A 14,385-nucleotide genomic window follows, 5' to 3' on the forward strand; every position below is an offset into this window, starting at 1 on the left:
AATAAGCTGACATGCAACATGAAACTGAAGGCTCCAAATAAGACACAGTTTAAACAGATAATTTCCCTTCCTGATTAAATTCCAACATTGCATTTGGCAAACAAATTTACATACATTTGTCAACAACTTCCTTAAATGACTCAGAAAATTGTGGATTTCCAGTTATGTTTCAGCAGCTTATCATTCATTTCATGCACTACCCAAACAAACTCCCATTGATACTTTTGAACTTAAAGTACAGAAAGGATCGATTAAAGAAATTAAGAATACATGCATGGACTTCACATAGAATATACAGTACAAAGACAGGACACTTTGCACACCAGTCCTTTCCAAAGTTAATGCTCTACATGACCTTGATAGAATGAAGATCAGTGCCTACACTGATTAATATATTTAAGAGATTTCCTGAGCAAGATTAAATTATAAAATAAAATAATATCAGGGAAGCATTTATGTGCTAAATTTAAATTGTTTGGAACTTGCTTTTCTGTATTAAATATAAAGACTGATTTAGTTTCTAAAGTACTGGTGCTTGTAATTAGATATAATTTTACTGGATAATAAAAGTGCACTATAATGTGTTCTTACAAATCCCTTATGAAACATAAAAGAAATCTGTAATAGCAATATTTGTTTTTTTTTAATAATATAAATTTACCTTTCTACTAATTATACAAATTGCTGGAACATTCAGGAAGACACTGTCAGTTAGTTTTCCAAACAAAAGAATGGAAGTTTATTTTGAAGAATAGGTATGTAGTTTTTACGTATTACTGGAAGGTTGCTTTCACCTTACGAAGTGTATCTTGTATCTTGCGTGAGTGCCCTTCAGTCGGCAACTGGTAAAAATTAGTTTTGTTTTCTGCAGCAAGAACATGGATATCCACTTCACTGAAGTGAGATATTTGGTGCCTCAGATGTGCCTGCAACTCCAGATCAGGGGTGAACATGTAGTGCTTTTCTTGAAATGCACGAATTTGACTGATCACTTTGGCTAGTTTCCTTAAAAGAAATCCAAAAATTTACAAGTAAGCACTGCATTAATATCCATGATAATTTGTTTTTTAAATAAAGTGGCACGATTCATACCAGGAACTAATGCAGAACCATCATTATTACAGACCGCAATCTGAATACTCAAAACTCAGGGTGAAGTAACAGTAGACGATAACAATTTCTGTTAAAGGAATGAGGACAATAAGGCTCATTTGCTCCTTTGGCCATAGGTTCAGGTTTACTAGATTCACCAATTTGAAAGCTGCATTAGACTCTCTAAATTGCAGAAGGAGGTAAAGTGGGATGAAGGAAGGTCATGTAATTATTGGATATTGGCATTTTGAAAAGAAAGGTAAAAACAATGACTGCAGATGCTGGAAACCAGATTCTGGATTAGTGGTGCTGGAAGAGCACAGCAGTTCAGGCAGCATCCGAGGACTCCTCGTCAGGGGAAATGCAGTGCAATAGGGTAGGGGAATCGGTTAGTGCAGGGGTTCAACGATTCTATGATTCAGCTGGAATAAGAATCGAACATTAACTGTTGACCTTACACTGAACCTCTGTACATCTTCTCACTAACTGGCCACTACAGCTTAGAGTCATAGAGATGTATAGCACAGAAACAGATCCTTCGGTTCAACTCGTCCATGCCGACCAGATATCCCAACCCAATGTAGGACCACCTGCCAGCACCCGGCCCATATCCCTCCAAACCCTTCCTATTCATATACCCCTCCAGATGCCTTTTAAATGTTGCAATTGTACCAACCTCCATCACTTCATCTGACAGCTCGTTCCATACACGTACCACCCTCTGAGTGAAAAGGTTGCCTCTCAGGTCTCTTTTATATCTTTCCCCTCTCACCCTAAACCGATAGTTCTGGACTCCCCCACCCCAGGGAAAAGACTTTGTCTATTTATCCTATTCATGCTCCTCATGATTTTACAAACCTCTATAAGGTCACCCCTCAGCCTCCGACGCTCCAGGGAAAACAGCTCCAGTCTATTCAACCTCTCCCTACAGCTCAAATCCTCCAACCCTGGCAATATCCTTGTAAATCTTTTCTGAACCCTTTCAAGTTTCACAACATATTTCCGATAGGAAGGAGACTAGAATTGCCTAGCCAATGTCAGCCCAGTGGCCTAACCAATGTCCTGTATAGCCGCAACATGACCTCCTGTACTCAATACTTTGACCAGTAAAAGAAACCATACCAATCACCTTCTTAACTATCCTATCTACCTGTGACTCCACTTTCTAAGAGCTATGAGCCTGCACTCCAAGGTCTCTTTGTTCAGCAACACTCCCTAGAGCCTTACCATTAAGCGTTTAAGTCCTGCTAAGATTTGCTTTCCCAAAATGCAGCACCTCACATTTATCTAGATTAAACTCCATCTGCCACTTCTCAGCCCAATGGCCCATCTGGTCAAGATCCTGTTGTAATCAGAGGTAACCTTCTTTGCTGACCACTACACCTCCAATTTTGGTGTCATCAGCAAACTTACTAAATATACCTCTTATACTCACATTCAAATCATTTATATAAATGGTGAAAAGTAGTGGACCCAGCACCGATCCTTGTGGCACTCCACTGGTCACAGGCCTCCAGTCTGAAAAACAACCCACGACCACCCTCTGTCTTCTACCTTTGAGCCAGTTCTGTATCCAAATGGTAAGTTCTCCATGTATTCCGTGAGATCTAACCTTGCACGCCAGTCTCACATGGGGAACCCTGTCGAATGCCTTACTGAAGTCGATATAGATCACATCTACTGCTCTGCCCTCATCAATTCTCTTTGTCACTTCCTCAAATAACTCAATCAAATGTGTGAGATATGATTTCCCATGCACAACCATACTGACTATCCCTAATCAGTCCTTGCCTTTCCAAATACATGTGCATCCTGTCCCTTAGGATTCCCTCCAACAACTTGCCCACCACTGACATCAGGCTCACTGCTCTATAGTTCCCTGGCTTATCCTTACCACCTTTCTTTAACAATGGCATCACGTTAGCCGACCTCCAGTCTTCCGGCACCTCACCTGTGACTATTGATGATCCAAATATCTCAGTAAGAGACCCAGCAATCACTTCCCTAGCTTCCCACAGAGTTCTAGGGTACACCTGATCAGGTGCTGGGGATTTATCCACTTTTATACATTTCAAGACACCCAGCACTTCCTCCTCTGTAATATGGACATTTTTGGAGATGTCACCATCTATTTCCCTACATTCTGTATCTGCCATGTCCTTTTCCACAGTAAATACTGATGCAAAATACTTGTTTACTATCTCCCCCATCTCCTGCAGCTCCACACAAAGGCTACCTTGGTGATCTTTGAGGAGCCCTATTCTTTCCCTGGTTACCCTTTTGTCATTAATGTATTTGTAAAAACCCTTTGGATTCTCCTTAACCCTGTTTGTCAAAGCTGTCTCATGTTCCCTTTTTGCCCTCCTGATTTTTCTCTTAAGTTTATTCCTACTACCTTTATACTTTCCTAAAGATTCACTCAATCTATCCTGTCTATACCTGACATATGCTGCCTTCTTTTTCTTAACCAAACCCTCAATTACTTTAGTCATCCAGTTTGGAAGAATACTCTGCAAAAGAATGCAATTTTGGGTTTTGGTAGCCTGAAAATGTAAGTTTGCATCATGTTATGATTCTGTGGCTTTAAGAGGTGTCCTTTGTCCTAGTTTTTATTAGGAAGAAAGGTTGAGACAGCGTTCCAGGCAGCTTGCTCAAAGCCAATAAATAGCTTGTGAGGCCTTACAGTTTTTTTTTAAAAGGTTGGAACAACACAAGCAGCCTGAATATACTTGGTCAAGTTCTCACTGAACTAGGATTTTTAATTTTAGCTTGCTGCAATTGCTAAGCTCTTGAAGCTGGATGTATCAATTCTTATTCATCTCTCTCTAAAAACTGGGATTTTCCTCCTGCTGCTGGAATTGCATTTGAGACAATCTATTTTACTGAATTTGCCTTTGCCAGGGGTGTGTTTATGGGCTGTAACTATAATGGAATAGTTAATTAGTAGTAGTTTATATATATATTATTTTGTTGAGCATTTAGATGGAGTTACAGATAAACCAATTCTTTTTATTTTATCTGTATTTTAACTTCGTGTAAAAATAAACTGTGTTTTGTTTAAAGTTGAATAGTTTGTCCAAACGAATTGCATCTAGAACACAAAGCCTTACACTTATCTTGAAACGAAGAAAAGATAGGGTCTAAGTTACCTTCTTAAAAACTTTGAGGGGGTTTGTTCTGGTCTGTAACAATTGGTATAGTCAGATGATCAGTTAGCAATTTTTTTTAATGGATAGGTTTGATGTTGAACTCCTGGATTTATACATTTAAAACATTAAGATAAAGAAAAGCAGCTTTGTGCAAAATGCAACAGTAATCCACTTTACAACATAAACATAGCTATTTGCACAAGATAAAATTACATCCCTGAGGAAGAGCAACTTAGCATTTATGAAAATGTTTATGACATAGTAGGGTTAAGATTGTCAAACTCACCTTAGTTTTGGCCATTTGTAAGTGCCATTAGCCATCGTAAACGCACCTATTTCTATCTGTTGGACATGCATTGCCAAGATACGAGTACAAGGTATTGTTGGCCTCCTGAAGCTATCTCCTTCCATCAGACACAGGCTGTCACTCTTCAAGAAAACCTAATAAACCATATTAAAAGTAACGTACTCTCATTGAATAATGTTTAATTTTTATCAAACAGCTTCTTATTTCATGCTTAAAAGGAAATGCATGTGATGCTGATGAAAACAGGACAGTAAAATTATCAGCCAATTTGAGATTTTTCCCAAAAATATGCTTCTTACATTTGCAGTGTAAAACTCCTGACAAATGGTAGTTATTTGCTTTAATACAGCTGATTAAGTCTATTTTAAATAATTGTGCCAAAGTGACTGAATGCTCTAGCCAAGCAGAATAAAATCCATGAGGCAAAAGTGAAGACTGCAGATGCTGGAAATCAGAGTCTAGCTTAGAGTGGTGCTGGAAAAGCACAGCAGGTCAGGCAGCATCTGAAGAACAGGAAAATCGATGTTTTGGGCTATTCCTGATGAAGGGCTTTTGTCCGAAATGTCGATGTTCCTGCTCCTCAGATGCTGCCTGACCTGCTGCACTTTTCCAGCACCACTCTATCCTAGAATAAAATCCACGGCCACTAAATTGCTATAAAGTGAATGAGCAAAACTCACTTTATTTGATGTTGTTGTGGTTCTGCTCGCCGAGCTGGAAGTTTTTGCTGCAAACGTTTCGTTCCCTGGCTAGGGAACATCATCAGTGCGGTGGGAGCCTCGTGTGAAGCGCTGCTTTGATGTTTCTTCCGGTATTTATATTGGTTTGTTCTTGCCGCTTCCGGGTGTCAGTTTCAGCTGCAGTGATTTGTATCTGGGGTCCAGGTCGATGTGTCTGTTGATGGATGTTCTTGCCATTTCCGGGTGTCAGTTTCAGCTGTAGTGGTTTGTATATGGTGTCCAGGTCAATGTGTCTATTGATGGAGTTTGGGGATGAATGCCATGCTTCTAGGAATTCTCTGGCTGTTCTCTGTCTGGCTTGTCCTATGATAGTGGTGTTTTCCCAGTCAAATTCATGTTGCTGGTTGTCTGAGTGTATGGCTACTAGAGATAGCTGGTCGTGTCGTTTTGTGGGCTACGGGCGAGAAACGCTGAAACAAGCCAGGAGATGGGAATCCTGCGCTAACCGCCTCAGCGCAACATATGAACAACTCCAGTTCCTCCACGAATGCCGAAAAAATCAAATCCTTCCACAATGTGTCAAGTACAGACCTCCAGTAAATAACCCACAAGCCAGGGAAACAGCCAAGAAGAACGGATTCAGGATGGTCCAGGTAATGATCACAGACGCTCACAACCGACTGCACAGATACAAGCAAGAAATTGCGCGCCAAAAGTCGTTAATTTCAAAAACCACTAATCAGGAATGGACCCGGACCATAGAACAGGCTATCACGATAGGACAGAACAGGACAACACTCCGCAAAAAAACAGCACTAAGAGAAAAAATGGACAAACTAACACACAAAAAGGAGGACACTACAACACACAACTGGGTTAAAAACCTCTCCCACAGACAGCTCACAGACATGGAAAGAACAATACTGGCCAAGGGACTCAACTACAACCACAGGGATGCCAACACAGCAGACTTCCTAGCAGCACTAGAAAGCACACTCAGGAACAATGGACTGACAGAAGAGACACAACAAACAGTGAGACAAACGGTAGTACCCATGATGATAAGAAAACGACAAACACATAACCTCAACACCAAGGAGAGGGAAGCACTGAAAGCACTGAAAAATGACAAAAACATAATCATACTACCGGCAGATAAAGGCAGAATGACGGTCATCCTAGATAAATCAGACTACATCAGTAAAGCACAACAACTACTCGCAGACACCAACACCTACCAAATGAAGGATTCCGACCCCACACCACAACTCACCAAAAGAATAAACAACACACTAAGGAATCTACAAAAAAACGGACAGATAACCAAAGCGGACCAGCAAAGAATGAAACCTGAAAGCAACAACACCCCCAGATTCTATGGACTACCCAAAGTACACAAACCAGACATCCCACTCAGACCCATAGTATCACTACCAGGGACACCAGCATACAAACTGGCCAAAGAACTACAACAAAAACTGAAACACCTAGTCAGCGGATCCAAACACTCCATACAATCAACACAGGAATTCTTGGACGTCATCAGGAAGACACACATAGACAAAGAAGAAACCATGGTATCATTCGACGTGACGGCACTGTTCACTTCAATTGACAAAACCCTAGCCAGAGAAACAATAGCCAACCTACTGGACATACATAACAGAACACAGGAGGCCGAACCTATCAACAAGGACGGCATACTTAAACTACTGGACCTGTGCCTCACCACACACTTTACATTCAACAATCAGATATACGAACAAATCAACGGAACACCCATGGGATCACCAATCTCGGGACTCATAGCAGAGGCAGTTATGCAAAGATTAGAACATACAGCCATACCACAAATCCAACCCAAACTCTGGATCAGATATGTTGATGACACCTTTGTAATCATCAAAAACACAGATATAGAAAAAACACACAGAATCATCAATGCCACACTCACAGGAATCCAATTCACACGAGAAGAAGAAAAGGATAGCCAACTCCCATTCCTAGACGTGTTAGTAGAGAGAACACCCAACGGAGAATTCACCACAAGGATACACAGGAAACCAACACACACAGACCAAGTCTTAAACTATGAAAGTAACCACCCAACACACACAAACGAAGCTGCATCAGGACACTATTCAAAAGGGCCACAACACACTGCAGTACACCAGAACTGCGAAAAGAGGAAGAGGAACATCTATACAAGGTATTCGCCAAAAACGGATACCCACGCAACTTTATCACCAGATGCCTAAGAGATAGACCACGGAACGAGGACATGCCACAACCAAAAGGACTAGCCACTCTACCATACGTCAGGAGTGTCTCAGAACTGACAGCCAGACTACTGCGACCCTTAGGACTCATAACAGCACACAAGCCAACATCCACGCTCAGACAACAACTCACTAGAACAAAGGACCCAATACCCAGCATGAGCCAAACTAACGTAGTTTACAAAATACCATGCAAGGACTGCACAAAACACTATATAGGACAAACAGGAAGACAGCTAACAATCCGCATCCACGAACATCAGCTAACCACAAAACGACACGACCAGCTATCTCTAGTAGCCATACACTCAGACAACCAGCAACATGAATTTGACTGGGAAAACACCACTATCATAGGACAAGCCAGACAGAGAACAGCCAGAGAATTCCTAGAAGCATGGCATTCATCCCCAAACTCCATCAATAGACACATTGACCTGGACACCATATACAAACCACTACAGCTGAAACTGACACCCGGAAACGGCAAGAACATCCATCAACAGACACATCGACCTGGACCCCAGATACAAATCACTGCAGCTGAAACTGACACCCGGAAGCGGCAAGAACAAACCAATATAAATACTGGAAGAAACATCAAAGCAGCGCTTCACACGAGGCTCCCACCGCACTGATGATGTTCCCTAGCCAGGGAACGAAACGTTTGCAGCAAAAACTTCCAGCTCGGCGAGCAGAACCACAACAACGGATACCCGAGCTACAAATCTTCAATCAGATTTTAATCACTTTATTTGAGCTCAATCACTTTGATTTTTATTTTGAGTCAACCAAATCTTAATTATGGGCAATTGCAAAGTATCACAAACAATGCTTTGATTGGTATGTAATACTTTGTTAATCTTTTGAACATAATATATGTTTATAAATTGTCACAAAATTGGTGTAGGAGAAAGTGAGAACTGCAGATGCTGGAGATCAGAGCTGAAAAATGTGTTGCTGGAAAAGTGCAGCAGGTCAGGCAGCATCCAAGGAGCAGGAGAATCAACGTTTCGGGCATAAGCCCTTCTTCAGGAATGAGGAAAGTGTGTCCAGCAGGCTAAGATAAAGGTAGGGAGGAGGGACTTGGGGGAGGGGGGTTGGGAATACAATAGGTGGAAGGAGGTTAAGGTGATGGTGATAAACTGGAGAGGGGGTGGGGGCGGACAGGATGGGAAGAAGATTGCAGGTCAAGAAGGCGGTGCTGAGTCCGAGGGTTGGGACTGAGATAAGGTGGGGGAGGGGAAATGAGGAAGCTGGGGAAATCTGCATTCATCCCTTGTGGTTGGAGGGTTCCTAGGCAGAAGACGAGGCACTCTTCTTCAAGGCGTCATGTTGCCATGGTCTGGCGATGGAGGAAGCCAAGGTTCTGCATGTCCTTGGCAGAGTGGGATGGGAAGTTAAAGTGGGAGGGGGAGTTAAAGTGTTCCGCCACGGGGCGGTTGGTTGGTTGGTGCGGGTGTCCCAGAGGTGTTCTCTGAAACGTTCCGCAAGTAGGTGGCCTGTCTCCCCAACGTAGAGGAGGCCACGTCGGGTGCAGCAGATGCAGTAAATAATGTGTGTGGAGGCGCAGGTGAATTTGTGACGGATATGGAAGGATCCCTTGGGGCCTTAGAGGGAAGTGAGGGGGGAGGCGTGGGCGTAAGTTTTGCATTTTTTGCGGTTGCAGGAGAAGATGCCGGGAGCACAGGTTGGGTTGGTGGGGGGTGTGGACCTGACGAGGGAGTCGTGGAAGGAGTGGTCTTTCTGGAATGCTGATAGGGGAGGGGAGGGAAATATATCCTTGGTGGTGGAGTCTGTTTGGAGGTGGCGGAAATGACAAAGGATGATACGATGTGTCTGGAAGTTGGTGGGGTAGTAGGTGAGGACAGTGGGGGTCTGTCCTGGTGGCAATTGGAGGGGTGGGGTTCAAAGGCGGAGAAGCAGAAAGTGGAGGAGATGTAGTGGAGAGCATCGTCAACTACTTCTGAGGGGAAATTGCGGTTTTTGAAGGCGGAGGCCATCTGGATTGTTCGGTATTGGAATTGGTCCTCCTGGGAGCAGATGCAGGGGAGGCAAAGGAATTGGGAATATGGGATGGCATTTTTACAGGGGACAGGATGGGAGGAGGTGTAATCTAGGTAGTTGTGGGAGTCGGTCGCTTTATAGTAAATGTCCATGTTGAGTTGGTTACCTGAGATAGAAATGGAGAGGTCTAGGAAGGAGAAGGAGGAGTCTGAGACGGTCCAGGTAAATTTGAGGTCGGGGTGGAAGGTGTGAGTAAAGTGGATGAACTGTTCAACCTCCTCATGAGGTAGCGCCGATACAGTCATCGATGTAGCGGAGGAAAAGGTAGGGTGTGGTGCCAGTGTAGCTGCGGAAGATGGACTGTTCCACATATCCGACGAAAAGGCAGGCATAGCTGGGGCCCATGTGGGTGCCCATGGCTACCCCTTTGGTTTGGAGGAAGTGGGAAGATTGGAAAGAGAAGTTGTTCAGAGTGAGGACCAGTTCAGTCAGTCGAAGGAGGGTATCAGTGGAAGGGTACTGGTTGGGTCAGTGTGAAAGGAAGAAGTGGAGGGCTTTGAGGACTTCGTGATGGGGGATGGAGGTATATAGGGACTGGATGTCCATGGTGAAGATAAGGCGTTGGGGGTCGGGGAAGCGAAAATCATGGAGGAGGTGGAGGGCCTGGGTGGTGTCCCGAACGTAGGTGGGGAGTTGTTGGACTAAGGGGGACAGGACAGTGTTGAGTTATACAGAGATGAGTTCTGTGGGGCAGGAGCAGGCTGAGACAATGGGTCGGCTGGGGCAGTCAGGTTTGTAGAATTTGGGCAGGAGGTAGAAATGGACGGTGTGGGGTTGTGGGACTATGAGGTTGGAGGCGGTGGATGGGAGATCCCCTGAGGTGATGAGGTTTTGGATGGTCTGGGAGATGATGCTTTGATGGTGGGAGGTGGGGTCATGGTCAAGGGGGCAATAGGAGGAGGTGTCCATGAGCTGGCGTTTAGCCTCAGCAATGTAAAAATCAGTACGCCAAACTACCACTGTGCCTCCCTTGTCTGCCGGTTTGATAGTGAGGTTGGGGTTGGAGCGGAGGAATGGAGTCCTGCACGTTGCGAGGGTGAGAGGTTGGAGTGGGTGAGAGGGGTGGACAGGTTGAGGCGGTCAATGTCGCAGCGGCAGTTGGTTATGAAGAGATCGAGGGCGGGTAAGAGGCCAGCACGGGGTGTCCAGGTGGATGGGGTGTGTTGGAGGTGGGAGAAGGGGTCGTCAGAGGGTGGGCAAGAATTCTGGTTGAAGACGTAGGCGAGGAGGCGAAGGCGGCGGTAGAATTGTTCGATGTCTCGCAGCGTGTTGAACTCATTAATCTGGGAGCGTAGGGGGATGAAGGTGAGGTCTCTGCTGAGGACTGATCTTTCATCCTCAGAGAGGGGGAGGTCTGGAGGGATGGTGAAAATAAGGCAGGACTGGGAGCTAGGACCTGGTGTGGGGCTGGAGCTGGGAGTGGGGGCGGGGTTAGGTGTGGGGGCAGAGTTAGGCGTGTGGGTGGAGTTAGGCATGGGGGCGGAGTTGGGTGTGGGGGTGGAGTTGGGCGTGGGGACGGGGTTAGGCGTGCGGTGATTCCAAATTATTTCTTAAGAATTTGGACTTTAAACTCGTGACAGATGGATGTTAAGTCTATTTTTTGTGAAGGGGTTTTTAAATGAACATTGTTGTGAACCATGATTTTCAACCAGTATGTGCCACCTGGAGTGTTCATGGATGCTTGGTAACATTGTGCGATTTTACGACAACAGAGAGAAAACATTAAAAGACATCAGCTTGCATCTGGGTTCAGAATAACTGAGGAGTGCTTTCAGCTTGGGAAAACCCAGAAATTGGAAAGTATTTTTTGGCAGTTCGAAGGAGACCTGAACCTGAACATCACCACATGCAAATTCCCCTCCAAGCCACTCACCATTCTGACTTGGAAATCTATCCCCATTCCTTCAGTGGTACTGGGCCAAAATCCTGGAACTCCCTCCCTAATTGCTTCGTGCATGTACCTACACCAAATGGACTGCAATCTTTCAATAAGGCAGCTCAATGCCAACTTCACAATGACCACTTGGGATGGGCAATAAGATGCTGGTCCAGCCAGCAACATCCCCTTACCATGAATTAATTAAAAGCAAAAGGCAGATGGATGTGGAGTCTCTCCTAAACATAAAGGAAATCAATAAGAGCAATTAAGGGATTAAGTTATCTCAGTAGAAGAGTGTAATTCGTGTAAATATCCAGACCAGAGGTGTTTGGTTAGAACTCTGCAGATTGTTCAGGGATGAGAAAGTCTAAGCTCTCAGTTATGTAAATAAACAAAGAAGAGGCCTTTCTGGGACCAGAACTGAGAAGAAGCAATTAGGCCAAATTTATAGATGTTGATCAGCTGTATGGTTGTGGTGTTAGTACATAGATAGGATTTTGTCTTGCCATATGTTTTGAAACCTTTTAAACTGTCTTAAATTTAGATACCTTGGTTTGTTATTTCTTTCTTATGTGTGCTAAACTTCTGTTTATTGTTAAAACCAAATTTGCAGCCTGGCTTGCTTATGTTTCAGTGAAAGACCACAATGTTATATTACAATGATATATGATCTATCAAGCCCATTTTATTCTGGGATGAGTCAGAGTTGAACAGCATGGAAACAGACCTGCTGGTACTGTGCTGTACCATGGTCCCTATCCAGAAGATGTCTTCTGTCTTGGAGTTGTTGAAGTTGTAGCTTCCTACTGGCAAGATCCCAGCACCTTATCTGCACCAATGCCTCGGTATTCGGGCCAAAGGGTCATTGCACCAACAGGACTATTTATACTTTAAATATCTAACAGGAATTGCTAACTTTCCAATATTATGAAAATTCAATTTTTTTAATGTGGCTGGCTCCTAGCAAAGTTTTTTAGTTTACAGGGAACTACACAGTGAGCAGCAAGCTGCCATAACGAAATTGGTTTAACTTTGCATATTGCTCAGAAATAGACTCCCACTAAGACAAATGGTTAGATTTGGAGGGAAGCAGAGAGACACAAAAAAAATCTGCATACTTCATTATCACACCCTCAGGACAACCAAAAGCACTTAACCAATTTTAGAATTGCAGCCACCATTGTTGTGTGCGTAAGCGAGGTTGGGATATTTTGTGCACAGAAATATTCCAAAGGAATAAAAGGATTTTTTTTTTATTTCTGTGAGATGGGAGCATTAGTGATGAGGCCAGGATTTATAGCCCATCCCTAATTGCCATGGACCTGAGTGGCTTGCTGGCACATTTGAGAATAGTTAAGAGCCAACCACATTCTTATGGATCTGATTGGCACATAGACCAGACCAGGTAAGGATGGAGATTTCCTTCCCTAAAGGACATTAGTTTTTATAACATTGATAAAAAGGTCAAGACTGCATTTAACTTTAGGAAAAAAGTTGTTTATGGGATGTGGGTAACACTGACTATCTTTTTGCCTTGCACTAATTACCCTCAAAGGGGGCTATTTGCTTTCTGAAGCCCAGCAGTCTATGTGGAGGGTATGGATAAATCTGCAGTGCTGTTAGCAAAGGAGTTGCAGTATTTTAGCTCCAGCAACAATGATGATCACAATTCCAAATCAGGATGGTGAATCAATATTACCAAGACTAGTTCTCAAGAAGGGTCACTGGACCCGAAACTTTAATTCTGCTTTCTCTGCACAGATACTGCCAGACCCGTTGAGTTTTTTCAGCAATTTCTGTTTTCATTACTGTGACCAGCTTCCAATTCCATGATCCATTCTTTGACTAATCTTGTGAATTGGCCATGCTAAATTGTTCATACTGTTCAGGGATGTGTAGGTTAGGTGCATTTGTCAGGGGTAAATGTAGAGTAATAGGGGAATGGATCTGGGTGGGTTACTCTTTGGAGAGTCGGTGTGGGCTTGTTGGGCCAAATGGCCTGTTTCCACACTGTAGGGATTCTAGGATTCTATGATTCTAACTCATCCATGCCAACCAGGGATCCTAAATTAATTGAGTCCCTTTGCTAGCATTTAGCCCATATCCCTCTAATCCCTTCCTATTCATACACCCATCCAGACGCCTTTCAAATGTTGTAATTGTACCAGCCTCCACCACTTCCTCTGGCAGCTCATTCCATATACGTACTACCATCCAAGAAAATGTTGCCCCTTAGGTCTCTTTGATAACTTCCCCTCTCACCATAAACCCATACCCTCAAATTTTGGACTCCCCCACCCTGGGAAAAAAGACCTTGGCTATTCACCCTATCCACACCCTTTTATGATTTTATGAACCTCCATAAGGTTATCCCTCAGCCTCCAATGTTGCAGGGAAAATAGCCCCAGCCTATTCAACCTCTCCTTATAGGCCAAATCCTCCAACCCCACAAATAACTTTGTAAACCTTTAACATCAGTACAGTCACAACATAACACTTCAACTCCTGTACTCAATGCACTGATCAATAAAGTTCAACATACCAACACCTTCTTCACTATCCTATCTAGCTGGGACCTACTTTGAAGGAACTATGAAAGTACAGCTTAATCAGCAACACTCCCTAAGGCCCTACCATTAAATGCATCAGACCTGCCTTGATTTGCCTTACCAAAATGCAGCACTTCACATGAACATTCTTGTTCCGGCCAAACTCGGGACCGCACACAACATTTTCTGCAATATGTCATCATCAGCACTGCTTACTGCTGTCATTCCGACATGAAAAAAATTAAGCAGTTTTGCTTCACATTTCCAACCTTCTCTCATGTTCACCTGATCCAGCTGGCTGGTTCCTATCCTGACTTAATGGTTTCCATTTTTGAGGATGGGCTGTTCATCAATATTCATTACAAGTCTGATTCCCAGTTCCC

At 43.7% G+C, this 14,385-nt stretch overlaps 1 protein-coding gene across 1 annotated transcript in view; it reads right to left on the reverse strand.

Annotated features, from left to right (window-relative positions):
* Nucleotides 1-773: 773 nt before the first annotated feature.
* The window catches only part of LOC132826137 (kinase non-catalytic C-lobe domain-containing protein 1), a 179,990-nt gene continuing 166,378 nt past the window's right edge, over nucleotides 774-14,385 (reverse strand). The window contains exons 29-30 of the mRNA XM_060841784.1: nucleotides 4,528-4,682; nucleotides 774-1,005 (exon numbers count right to left, since the gene is read on the reverse strand). Coding sequence (XP_060697767.1) covers nucleotides 774-1,005; nucleotides 4,528-4,682 — 387 coding nt within the window. The remainder of the gene's footprint in view (nucleotides 1,006-4,527; nucleotides 4,683-14,385) is intronic.

The sequence above is a fragment of the Hemiscyllium ocellatum genome, chromosome 22, assembly GCF_020745735.1.
Source record: "Hemiscyllium ocellatum isolate sHemOce1 chromosome 22, sHemOce1.pat.X.cur, whole genome shotgun sequence".
Lineage (NCBI taxonomy): Eukaryota > Metazoa > Chordata > Chondrichthyes > Orectolobiformes > Hemiscylliidae > Hemiscyllium > Hemiscyllium ocellatum.